Source organism: Oncorhynchus nerka, linkage group LG27, assembly GCF_034236695.1.
Source record: "Oncorhynchus nerka isolate Pitt River linkage group LG27, Oner_Uvic_2.0, whole genome shotgun sequence".
Lineage (NCBI taxonomy): Eukaryota > Metazoa > Chordata > Actinopteri > Salmoniformes > Salmonidae > Oncorhynchus > Oncorhynchus nerka.
Genome location: NC_088422.1, coordinates 104,357,406 through 104,370,768, shown reverse-complemented (window position 1 = coordinate 104,370,768; position 13,363 = coordinate 104,357,406). Strand labels below are relative to the sequence as shown.

The 13,363-nt window shown below is 53.5% G+C and overlaps 1 protein-coding gene across 1 annotated transcript in view; it reads right to left on the bottom strand.

Annotated features, from left to right (window-relative positions):
- LOC135565158 (puratrophin-1-like) overlaps positions 1 to 1,651 on the bottom strand; it is a 111,742-nt gene extending 110,091 nt beyond the window's left edge. Inside the window, exon 1 of the mRNA XM_065011217.1 lies at positions 1,613 to 1,651. Within this exon, the coding sequence (XP_064867289.1) occupies positions 1,613 to 1,651 (39 nt within the window). The remainder of the gene's footprint in view (positions 1 to 1,612) is intronic.
- Between the last annotated feature and the right edge of the window lie 11,712 nt (positions 1,652 to 13,363).

Here is a 13,363-nt window from a genome sequence, read left to right as displayed (position 1 = left end):
CAACTCTAACAGACAGTCAACTCTAACCCTTACAGTGCTCCTATAGGACAGAACAGACAGTCAACTCTAACCCTTACAGTGCTCCTATAGGACAGAACAGACAGTCAACTCTAACCCTTACAGTGTTCCTATAGGACAGAACAGACAGTCAACTCTAACCCTTACAGTGATCCTATAGGACAGAACAGACAGTCAACTCTAACCCTTACAGTGCTCCTATAGGACAGAACAGACAGTCAACTCTAACCCTTACAGTGCTCCTATAGGACAGAACAGACAGTCAACTCTAACAACTCTAACAGACAGTCGACTCTAACCCTTACAGTGTTCCTATAGGACAGAACAGACAGTCAACTCTAACCCTTACAGTGCTCCTATAGGACAGAACAGACAGTCAACTCTAACCCTTACAGTGCTCCTATAGGACAGAACAGACAGTCAACTCTAACCCTTACAGTGATCCTATAGGACAGAACAGACAGTCAACTCTAACCCTTACAGTGCTCCTATAGGACAGAACAGACAGTCAACTCTAACCCTTACAGTGCTCCTATAGGACAGAACAGACAGTCAACTCTAACCCTTACAGTGCTCCTATAGGACAGAACAGACAGTCAACTCTAACCCTTACAGTGCTCCTATAGGACAGAACAGACAGTCAACTCTAACAACTCTAACAGACAGTCAACTCTAACCCTTACAGTGCTCCTATAGGACAGAACAGACAGTCAACTCTAACCCTTACAGTGCTCCTATAGGACAGAACAGACAGTCAACTCTAACCCTTACAGTGCTCCTATAGGACAGAACAGACAGTCAACTCTAACCCTTACAGTGTTCCTATAGGACAGAACAGACAGTCAACTCTAACCCTTACAGTGTTCCTATAGGACAGAACAGACAGTCAACTCTAACCCTTACAGTGATCCTATAGGACAGAACAGACAGTCAACTCTAACCCTTACAGTGTTCCTATAGGACAGAACAGACAGTCAACTCCAACCCTTACATTGCTCCTATAGGACAGAACAGACAGTCAACTCTAACCCTTACAGTGCTCCTATAGGACAGAACAGACAGTCAACTCTAACCCTTACAGTGTTCCTATAGGACAGAACAGACAGTCAACTCTAACCCTTACAGTGCTCCAATAGGACAGAACAGACAGTAACTTGTATAGCTCACACACACACACCGGTAGGATTGTCAAATGTTTGCCTGTCGACATTATGGTCTAGATTCCAATGTTATCTAGCTATCTAGCTAGCTATGCTAATGTTGCTACAGTAGTGTTGTTTGACAACGCATGTCTGTGTTATTAGCTTAGCTTATGGTCTAGATTCCAATGTTATCTAGCTATCTAGCTAGCTATGCTAATGTTGCTACAGTAGTGTTGTTTGGCAACGCATGTCTGTGTTATTAGCTTAGCGTATGGTCTAGATTCCAATGTTATCTAGCTAGCTATGCTAATGTTGCTACAGTAGTGTTGTTTGGCAACGCATGTCTGTGTTGAGATAACAGCCAGATCCTCACAGTTCTAGATAACCTCCTAAAAAACCTTTGACTCATTTCTCTGCCTCCTTCTTTGATCCTCTTTTACTCACCCTCTCACCTTCCCCCCATCACAAGGCAGGCAAACGTTCGACCTCATCTTTACTAGATGCTGTTCCTCCACTAACCTCATTGCTAATCCCTCAAGTCTCCGACCACTACCTTGTATCCTTTTCCCTCTCGCTCATCCAACACTTCCCACACTGCCCCTAGTGTAGATGGGATCGAGTCCCAAGTCAGCCTCTCCTCTTCCAGCCAGTCAGTCAAAGTCTTCTCAACCTAGCCTGATTCTGCCTCCTCAACCCTCCTCTCCTCCCTTTCCATCCAGTCAGTCAGGCCGGCTCAGTCCTCCCCTCCAGCTCCGTCAGACTCATTGCGAGCTCAGAACAGGGTCAGCCAGCGGAAATGGAGGTCAGTCCTGTCGGACCTGCCAGCCAGTCCTCCAGCCATTTTCCTCCTCTGTCTCTGCCAGCCAGTCAGCCAGCCATTCAAGATCTGCCTAACCCAGGAAGCTCTTTGCCAGCCTCCCCAGTCCCTCAGTCAGCCAGCCAGCCAGTCAGTCAGCCATGCCAACCATTTTCAGTCAGTCAGATCCTCGTTGCTCAGCCAGCCAGCCAGTCAGACAGCCCTACCCAGCTCTGAGCTCCCTCTCTCTCCAGATGACATCTCAGTCTTGTGACAGTGGCCGCCCAACAACCTGCCCGCTTGACCCTATCCCCTCCTCTCAGTCCAGACCATCTCCGGTGACTTTCAGCCACCTCAGCCATCAGTCATCCCAGACAGTCGGACAGTCCCTCCCAGCCAGTTGCACCCTTCAGCCTACAGTCGGACAGCCAGATCCCTTCTTTCTTTTCTCCAAAACTCTTGAACGTCAGCCAGCCAGCTCTCAGTCAGCCTTCTGATCCAAATCAGTCAGGTTTCAAGACAGTCAGAGCTCTTCTCTGTACCGGACGCTCCGCACTGCTAAAGCTAACTCTCTCTCCTCTGCTCTCATCCTTCTAGACCTAGCCTTCTGAACCAGGGTCCTGTTTCCTGTGCAGCTGCTCCAGAGAAGGTCGCTCCAGCTCTCGTGGCGAGAATCCGTTCTCACCACGACTCTCTGGTGTCCCCAACCTCCTCAATCCAGTCACTTGGCTCCTCACACACATGGTCTCTCCATCATTGCACAGACACACACTAATCCTTAGGACCAGGGTCATGAATAGAAGGTCAATATGTTACTATTCCATCTACTCCTCCAGGTCTCCGAGTGGTTCCATGACTCTCTCCAACCTCCCCTCAATCCATTCACTCACCTGCACACACACAACAACACTAATCCTTAGGATCGGGTCATGAATAGAAGGTCAATATGTTCTATTCCCTCTAAATCCTCCAGGTCTCCAGAGTCTCAGACGACTCTCTCCTACCTCCTCAATCCAGTCACTCACCTGCACAACACACACACACACACACACACACACACAGGTCCTAATCCAGGCACGGGGTCATGTCTAGAAGGTCAATATGTTACTATTCCCTCTACCCTCAACTCCAGGTCTCCAGTCTCAACCTTCCCAAGTTCTCTCCTACCTCCTCCAATCCAGTCACTCACCTACAAGACCACACAGCACACACACACACACCTCCAGGCTCTGACAGGCCACTACACACACACAACACTAACCTCTGGCCCTTCCCTACCACTGAGGAAGGTTCATGAATAGAAGTCAAAACTGTTACTCTGGCCCCCTGGAACAAACTCCCTCCGCCAGGTCAGCCGAGTCAATCACCACCTTCCGGAGACACCTCTCCTACCTTTTATTATACCTAGGATAGGATAAAGTAATCCTCCCCCCCCCTTAAAAGACCTAGATGCACTATTTTAAAATATCTAAATCGCTATGCTAATTTTGCTACAGTAGTGTTGTTTGACAACGCATGTCCGTGTTATTAGCTTAGCTTATGGTCTTGATTCCAATATGTTGCTACAGTAGTGTTGTTTGACAACGCATGTCTGTGTTATTAGCTTAGCTATCAGGTCTAGATTGCCAACGTTATACTAGCTATCTACCAATGTTTATTTTGGGACTGTTCTTATGTCAGAAGATGTTGGAGTCCCAGCCCACAGCTATAACTAAAAAACCCTAACACCCATGCCCTATACCCCATCTCTAGTCAGCTAATCAGTCCTAATCCAGCTAATCAGAACAGTCAGTCATTCCTAAGCAGCCCAGCCCTAACACCCAGTCAGTATAGCCCCATGGTCTATACCCCATCTCCTATCAAGCCAGTCAGTCAGTCCTAACACAGTCAGTCAGCTAGATAGCCTAACACAGTCAGCCCTATACCAGCCAGTCTCTAGTAGTCAGACAGCCATCCCTATAACCAGCCCTAACACCCAGCCAGCCAGTCAACACAGCCAGCCCTATACCAGCCATCCCTAGTCAGCCACCAGCCCTAACACCCAGCAGTCACCAGCCAGCCAGCCAGTCAGACATACCCCATCCCTCATCAAATGTACAGCCATCAGTAATACAGTCAGCCAGCCAGCCTCATCAGTCCAGTCCAGCCAGCCATAGTCAGCCCTAACACCAGCCCAGTACAGCCAGCCAGTCATACCAGTCAGTCAGTCCTAACACCCAGCCCTATACCCAGTCAGTCAGCCCTAACACCCAGCCCTAGTACCCAGCCCAGTACCCCAGCCCCAACACCCAGCCCTATGACACCCCAGCCCTATACCCCAGCCCAACACCCAGCCCTAAACCCCAGCCCTAACACATGAATAGAAGGTCAATAGCCCTCTACCCCAGTCTCCCTCAACACTCCAGCCCTATCACTCACCCCACAGCCCACAACACACCAGCCCACACACACCCAGAACGGGTCATGAATAGAAGGTCAATATGTTACTATTCCCTCTACTCCTCCAGATCTCCGAGTCTCAGACTCTCTCCTACTTTTATTATACCACTATCGATAACAAATGTTTATTTTGGGACTGTTCTTATGTCAGAAGATGTTGGAGTCCCAGCCCCTATCCCCTAACACCCAGCCCTATACCCCATCCCTATACCCCAGCCCTATACCCCAGCCCTAACACCCAGCCCTAACACCCAGCCCCTATCCCCTAACACCCAGCCCCTATCCCCTAACACCCAGCCCTATACCCCATCTCTATACCCCATCCCTATAACCAGCCCTAACACCCAGCCCTAAACCCAGCCCCATACCCCATCCCTATACCCCATCCCTATAACCAGCCCTAACACCCAGCCCTATACCCCAGCCCTATACCCCAGCCCTATACACCCAGCCCTATACCCAGCCCTAACACCCAGCCCTAACACCCAGTCCTAACACCCAGCCCTATACCCCAGCCCTATACCCCAGCCCTAACACCCAGCCCTATACCCCAGCCCTAACACCCAGCCCTATACCCAGCCCTATACCCAGCCCTAACACCCAGCCCTATACCCCAGCCCTAATACCCAGCCCTATACCCAGCCCTAACACCCAGCCCTATACCACAGCCCTATACCCCAGCCCTATACCCAGCCCTATACACCCAGTCCTATAACACCCAACCCTAGCCCTACCCCAGCCCTATACCCCAGCCCTAACACCCATCCCTATACCCCAGCCCTAAACCCAGCCCTAACACCCAGCCCTAACACCCAGCCCTATACCCCATCCCTATACCCCAGCCCTAACCCCATCCCTAACACCCAGCCCTATACCCCAGCCCTATACCCTATACCCCAGCCCTACCCCCCCTATACCCCAGCCCTAACACCCAGCCCTAACACCCAGCCCTATACCCCAGCCCTATATCCCAGCCCTATACACCCAGCCCTATACCCAGCCCTAACACCCAGCCCTATACCCTATACCCCAGCCCCTATACCCCAGCCCTATACCCTATACCCAGCCCTATACCCCAGCCCTATACCCCAGTCCCAGCCCTAAACCCCAGCCCCTATACCCCAGCCCTATACCCCATCCCTATACCCCCTCCCCAGCCCTAACAGTCCCAGCCCTATACCCCAGCCCTATACCCCAGCCCTAACACCAACCCTATACACCCAGCCCTAACACCCAGCCCTAACCCCAGCCCTAACACTCAGCCCTATACCCCAGCCCTAACACCAGCCCTATACAGCCCAGCCCTATACCCTAGCCTAACACCCAGCCCTATACCCCTAGCCCTAACACCCAGCCCTATACCCCAGCCCTAACACCCAGCCCTATACCCCAGCCCTAACACCCAACCCTATACCCCAGCCCTAACACCCAGCCCTATACCACAGCCCTATACCCCAGCCCTATACCTCAGCCCTATACCCCAGCCCTAACACCCAACCCTATACCCCAGCCCTATACCCCAGCCCTAACACCCAACCCTATACCCCAGCCCTAACACCCAGCTCTAACACCCAGCCCTAACACCCAGCCCTATACCTCAGCCCTAAACCCCAGCCCTAACACCCAGCCCTAACACCCAGCCCTATACCCAGCCCTAACACCCAGCCCTAACACCCAGCCCTATACCCCAGCCCTAACACCCAGCCCTACACCCAGCCCTATACCCCAGCCCTAACACCCAGCCCTATACCTCACCCTAACACCCATCCCTATACCCCAGCCCTAAACCCCAGCCCTAACACCCAGCCCTATACCCCAGCCCTAACCCCAGCCCTATACCCCAGCCCTAACACCCAGCCCTAAACCCCAGCCCTATACCCCAGCCCTAACACCCAGCCCTATACCCCAGCCCTAACCCCAGCCCTATACCCCAGCCCTAACACCCAGCCCTATACCCCAGCCCTAACACCCAGCCCTAACACCCAGCCCTAACACCCAGCCCTAAACCCCAGCCCTAACCCCAGCCCTAACACCCAGCCCTATACCCCATCCCTATACCCTATACCCAGCCCTATAGCCCCCAGCCCTATACCCAGCCCTATACCCAGCCCAACACCCAGCCCTAACACCCAGCCCTAACACCCAGCCCTATACCCAGCCCTAACACCCAGCCCTATACCCCAGCCCTATACCCTAGCCCTATACCCAGCCCTATACCCAGCCCTATACCCAGCCCTATACCCAGCCCTAACACCCAACCCTATACCCCAGCCCTATACCCCAGCCCTAACACCCAGCCCTAACACCCAGCCCTATACCCCAGCCCTATACCCCAGCCCTATACCCCAGCCCTAACACCCAGCCCTATACACCCAGCCCTAACACCCAGCCCTATACCCCAGCCCTAACCCACCCAGCCCTATACCCAGCCCTAACACCCAGCCCTAACACCCAGCCCTATACCCCAGCCCTATACCCTATACCCCAGCCCTATACCACAGCCATATACCCCAGCCCCTAACACCCAGCCCTATACCCCAGCCCTAACACCCAGCCCTATACCCCAGCCCTATACCCTATACCCCAGCCCTAACACCCAGCCCTATACCCCAGCCCTATACCCCAGCCCTAACCCCAGCCCTATACCCCAGCCCTAACACCCAGCCCTATACCCCAGCCCTAACACCCAGCCCCAGCCCCTACACCCAGCCCTATACCCCAGCCCTAACACCCAGCCCTATACACCCAGCCCTAACACCCAGCCCTATACCCCAGCCCTATACCCCAGCCCTAACACCCAGCCATATACCCCAGCCCCTAACACCCAGCCCTATACCCCAGCCCTAACACCCAGCCCTATACCCCAGCCCTATACCCAGCCCTATACCCCAGCCCTAACACCCAGCCCTAACACCCAGCCCTATACCCAGCCCTAACACCCAGCCCTATACCCCAGCCCTATACCCAGCCCTAACACCCAGCCCTAACACCCAGCCCTATACCCAGCCCTATACCCCAGCCCTATACCCCAGCCCTATACCCCAGCCCTATACCACAGCCATATACCCCAGCCCTAACACCCAGCCCTTATATACACCCAGCCCTAACACCCAGCCCTATACCCCAGCCCTATACCCTATACCCCAGCCCTATACCACAGCCATATACCCCAGCCCTAACACCCAGCCCTATACCCCAGCCCTAACACCCAGCCCTAACACCCAGCCCTATACCCCAGCCCCCCTAACACCCAGCCCTATACCCCAGCCCTAACACCCAGCCCTAACACCCAGCCCTATACCCCAGCCCTAACACCCAGCCCTATACCCCAGCCCTATACCCCAGCACTAACACCCAGCCCTATACCCCAGCCCTAACACCCAGCCCTAACACCCAGCCCTATACACCCAGCCCTATACTATACCCCAGCCCTAACACCCAGCCCTATACACCCAGCCCTAACCCCAGCCCTAACACCCAGCCCTATACCCCAGCCCTAACACCCAGCCCTATACCCCAGCCCTATACCCCAGCCCTAACACCCAGCCCTATACCCCAGCACTAACACCCAGCCCTATACCCCAGCACTAACACCCAGCCCTACACCCAGCCCTACACCCAGCCCTAACACCCAGCCCTATACCCCAGCCCTATACCCCAGCCCTATACCCCAGCCCTAACCCCAGCCCTATACCCCAGCCCTATACCCCAGCCCTATACCCCAGCACTAACACCCAGCCCTATACACCCAGCCCTATACCCCAGCCCTAACCCCAGCCCTATACCCCAGCCCTATACCCCAGCCCCTAACACCCAGCCCTATACCCCAGCCATATACCCCAGCCCTAACCCCAGCCCTATACCCCAGCCCTATACCCCAGCCCTATACCTCAGCCCTATACCCCAGCCCTAACACCCAGCCCTATACCCCAGCACTAACCCCAGCCCTATACCCCAGCCCTATACCCCAGCCCTATACCCCAGTCCTATACCCCAGCCCTATACCCCAGTCCTATACCCCAGCCCTATACCACAGTCCTATACCCCAGCCCTATACCCCAGTCCTATACCACAGTCCTATACCCCAACCCTATACCCAGCCCTATACCCCAGCACTAACACCCAGCCCCTCTCACCTCCTTGAATCCCTGCTCCAGACTCTTGAACTCCATGATAAAGTCCAGTTCCCCAGCGTTGGTTGGACAGCATCACCAGCTTGTGAACCAGCTCGTCCACCTGATCGCCCAGACCAGCCACAACCTCCACGGCATCTCTGGAGGGACACACAGATAGAGACAGTCCTTTAGACTTCCCGCAGGACAGTTAGAGGCAGGCTCCTTTAGACTTCTCTACGGCATCTCTGGAGGGACACACAGAGAGAGACAGTCCTTTAGACTTCTCTACGGCATCTCTGGAGGGACACACAGAGAGAGAGACAGTCCTTTAGACTTCCAGCAGGACAGATAGAGGCAGGCTCCTTTAGAAGACAGTACAGTAGTTCCTCAGTCCAATACAACTTCCTTGCACAGTGGAAACAAGACACTTTCAGCTAGGAGAGACTCTCTTGACTTAGACGAGACAGCTAGGAAAGAGTCTCTTGACTCAGCACGACAGCTAGGAAAGACTCTCTTGACTCAGGACGACAGCTAGGATAGACTCTCTTGACTCAGACTACAGCTAGGAAAGACTCTCTTGACTCAGCAGGACAGCTAGGAGCAGACTCCTTGACTCATACGACAGCCAGGAAAGACTCTCTTGACTCAGACACTTTCAGCTAGGATAGACTCTCTTGACTCAGACGACAGCTAGGATAGACTCTCTTGACTCAGACGACAGCTAGGAAAGACTCTCTTGACTCAGACGACAGCTAGGATAGACTCTCTTGACTCAGACGACAGCTAGGAAAGACTCTTGACTCAGACGACAGCTAGGAAAGACGCTCTTGACTCAGACTACAGCTAGGAAAGACTCTCTTGACTCAGACGACAGCTAGGAAAGACTCTTGACTCAGACGACAGCTAGGATAGAAAGACAGCTCTTGACTCAGACGACAGCTAGGAGAGACTCTCTTAAACTCAGACGACAGCTAGGAAAGACTCTCTTGACTCAGACGACAGCTAGGATAGGCTCTCTTGACTCAGACGACAGCTAGGATAGACTCTCTTGACTCAGACGACAGCTAGGAAAGACGCTCTTGACTCAGACGACAGCTAGGATAGACTCTCTTGACTCAGATGACAGCTAGAAAAGAGTCTCTTGACTCAGACGACAGCTAGGAAAGACTCTCTTGACTCAGACGACAGCTAGGATAGACTCTCTTGACTCAGATGACAGCTAGGATAGACTCTCTTAAACTCAGACGACTATCTTTCACCAAAATCAAACTTCTGATTTTGAACTGTAGAAGAAAGATGTGATTGTATTGTTGACCGTTCCTCTCTGAAGAAAAGTAAATATTCCCCCCTCGTGTGCTGTCTTTAGTTGATGCTAGTCAGAGCCGGTCTGTGGTACTACTGTACACTGTGGTCATCACTGACATGGACTGACAGAGCAGGCTGACATCTCATTGGATCACCAGTTGAATTGATTGACATGGGGTGGATGTGTTGATTGAGTTGAGGAATGAGAGATAGAGATTTGATTGGATGAGCTGGTTTGAGTGACAGAGCAGAGTGTGTGTGTGTGTGTGTGTGTGTACTCTATCTGCTTCCTTGTCCGTTGTGTGTGTGTGCGTGTGTGTCTGTGTGTGTGTGTCTGTGTGTGTGTGTGTGTGTGCGTCTGTGTGTGTGTGTGTGTGCGTGCGTCTTTGTGTGTGTGTGTCTGTGTGTGTGTGTGTGTGTGTGCGTGTGTGTGTGTCTGTGTGTGTGTGTCTGTGTGTGTGTGTGTGTGCGTGTGTGTGTGTGTGTGTCTGTGTGTGTGTGTGTGTGTGTGTGTGTGTGTGTGTGCGTGCGTGCGTGCGTGTGTATCTGTCGTTAAGGAAGCATTAGCTCAGGGCTCCAGCAGCAGACACTGACTGAGTACATTGTGAGGGAAGCCTGGGATGAAGCCCGGGTCGATGACTACAACATGACATCATAGCCCCTAGCCAGCTCTACTGTAGTCCAGTATTACAGTACACTGCATTGTCCTCACGTTATACTGTACAGCCATACTCTGTTTCCCCTACAGTTAGACCAACACACACACACACAACAGTTAGACCAACACACACACACACAACAGTTAGACCAACTCACACACACAGAACAGTTAGACCAACACACACACACACAACAGTTAGACCAACACACACACACACAGAACAGTTAGACCAACACACACACACACACAACAGTTAGACCAACACACACACACAACAGTTAGACCAACACACACACACAACAGTTAGACACAACACACACACACAACAGTTAGACCAACTCACACACAACAGTTAGCCCAACTCACACACAACAGTTAGCCCAACACAGACACACAACAGTTAGCAGTTAGCCCAACACACACACACAACAGTTAGCAACCAACACACACACACAACAGTTAGCCCAACTCACACACAACAGTTAGCCCAACACAGACACAGAACAGTTAGACCAACACACACAGACACAACAGTTAGCCCAACTCACACACAACAGTTAGCCCAACTCACACACAACAGTTAGCCCAACTCACACACAACAGTTAGCCCAATGTGTCATTGTGATGACCCTGACCTTTGTCTGAAACATTTAAACATCTTTGTAGAACATAAAGATCAGCAGGGTGATTCTATTGGAGAACCTCCTTTTAACTGAGGACAATCAGAACGGACCAGTTCACACACTCTGCAGGTAGACTAGTGGTTAGAGGGGAGGGTGGAGGGACAGCAGGTAGACTAGTGGTTAGAGGGGAGGGGTGGAGGGACAGCAGGTAGACTAGTGGTTAGAGGGGAGGGGTGGCAGGTAGACTAGTGGTTAGAATGGAGGGGCGGCAGGTAAACTAGTGGTTAGGGAGTGGAGGGTGGAGGGGCGGCAGGTAGACTAGTGGTTAGAGTGGGGGAGGGGTGGCAGGTGGAGGGGGCAGACTAGTGGTTAGAGTGGAGGGGTGGCAGGTAGACTAGTGGTTAGAGTGGATGGACGGCAGGTAGACTAGTGGTTAGTGGAGTGGAGGGGTGGCAGGTAGACTAGTGGTTAGAATGGAGGGGTGGCAGGTAGACTAGTGGTTAGAGGGGAGGGGTGGAGGGACAGCAGGTAGACTAGTGGTTAGAGTGGAGGGGCGGCAGGTAGACTAGTGGTTAGAGTGGAGTGGGGTGGAGGGTGGCAGGTAGACTAGTGGTTGGGAGGGGTGGAGGGGCGGCAGTGGTTAGACTAGTGGTTAGAGTGGAGGGGCGGCAGGTAGACTAGTGGTTAGAGTGGAGGTGGAGGGGCGGCAGGTAGACTAGTGGTTAGAGTGGAGGGGCGGCAGGTAGACTAGTGGTTAGAGTGGAGGGGGCGGCAGGGTAGACTAGTGGTTAGAGTGGAGGGGTGGCAGGTAGACTAGTGGTTAGAGTGGAGGGGCGGCAGGTAGACTAGTGGTTAGAGTGGAGGGGCGGCAGGTAGCCTAGTGGTTAGAGTGGATGGACGGCAGGTAGACTAGTGGTTAGAGTGGAGGGGCGGCAGGGTAGACTAGTGGTTAGAGTGGATGGACGGCAGGTAGACTAGTGGTTAGAGTGGAGGGGTGGAGGGGCGGCAGGTAGACTAGTGGTTAGAGTGGAGGGGCGGCAGGGTAGTCTAGTGGTTAGAGTGGAGGGGCAGCAGGTAGACTAGTGGTTAGAGTGGAGGGGCGGCAGGTAGACTAGTGGTTAGACTGGAGGGGTGGCAGGTAGACTAGTGGTTAGAGTGGAGGGTGGAGGGGCGGCAGGTAGACTAGTGGTTAGAGTGGAGGGGGCAGGCAGGTAGACTAGTGGTTAGTGGGAGTGGAGGGGCGGCAGGTAGACTAGTGGTTAGAGTGGAGGGGTGGAGGGGCGGCAGGTAGACTAGTGGTTAGAGTGGAGGGGAGGCAGGGTAGACTAGTGGTTAGAGTGGAGGGGCAGCAGGTAGACTAGTGGTTAGAGTGGAGGGGCGGCAGGTAGACCAGTGGTTAGAGTGGAGGGGCGGCAGGTAGACTAGTGGTTAGAGTGGAGGGCGGCAGGTAGACTAGTGGTTAGAGTGGAGGGGTGGCAGGTAGACTAGTGGTTAGAGTGGAGGGGTGGAGGGACAGCAGGTAGACTAGTGGTTAGAGGGGAGGGGCGGCAGGTAGACTAGTGGTTAGAGTGGAGGGGAGGCAGGTAGACTAGTGGTTAGAGTGGAGGGGCGGCAGGTAGACTAGCGGTTAGAGTGGAGGGGCGGCAGGTAGACTAGCGGTTAGAGTGGAGGGTGGGGCGGCAGGTAGACTAGTGGTTAGAGTGGAGGGCGGCAGGTAGACTAGTGGTTAGAGTGGAGGGGCGGCAGGTAGACTAGTGGTTAGAGTGGAGGGACGGCAGGTAGCCTAGTGGTTAGAGTGGAGGGGCGGCAGGTAGACTAGTGGTTAGAGTGGAGGGACGGCAGGTAGACTAGTGGTTAGAGTGGAGGGGGAGGGGCGGCAGGTGGAGACTAGTGGTTAGAGTGGAGGGGCGGCAGGTAGACTAGTGGTTAGAGTGGATGGACGGCAGGTAGACTAGTGGTTAGAGGGGAGGGCGGCAGGTAGACTAGTGGTTAGAGTGGAGGGGCGGCAGGTAGACTAGTGGTTAGAGTGGAGGGGTGGAGGGGCGGCAGGTAGACTAGTGGTTAGAGTGGAGGGGCGGCAGGTAGACTAGTGGTTAGAGTGGAGGGCGGCAGGTAGACTAGTGGTTAGAGTGGAGGGGTGGCAGGTAGACTAGTGGTTAGAGTGGAGGGGTGGAGGGACAGCAGGTAGACTAGTGGTTAGAGGGGAGGGGGCAGGTAGACTAGTGGTTAGAGTGGAGGGGAGGCAGGTAGACTAGTGGTTAGAG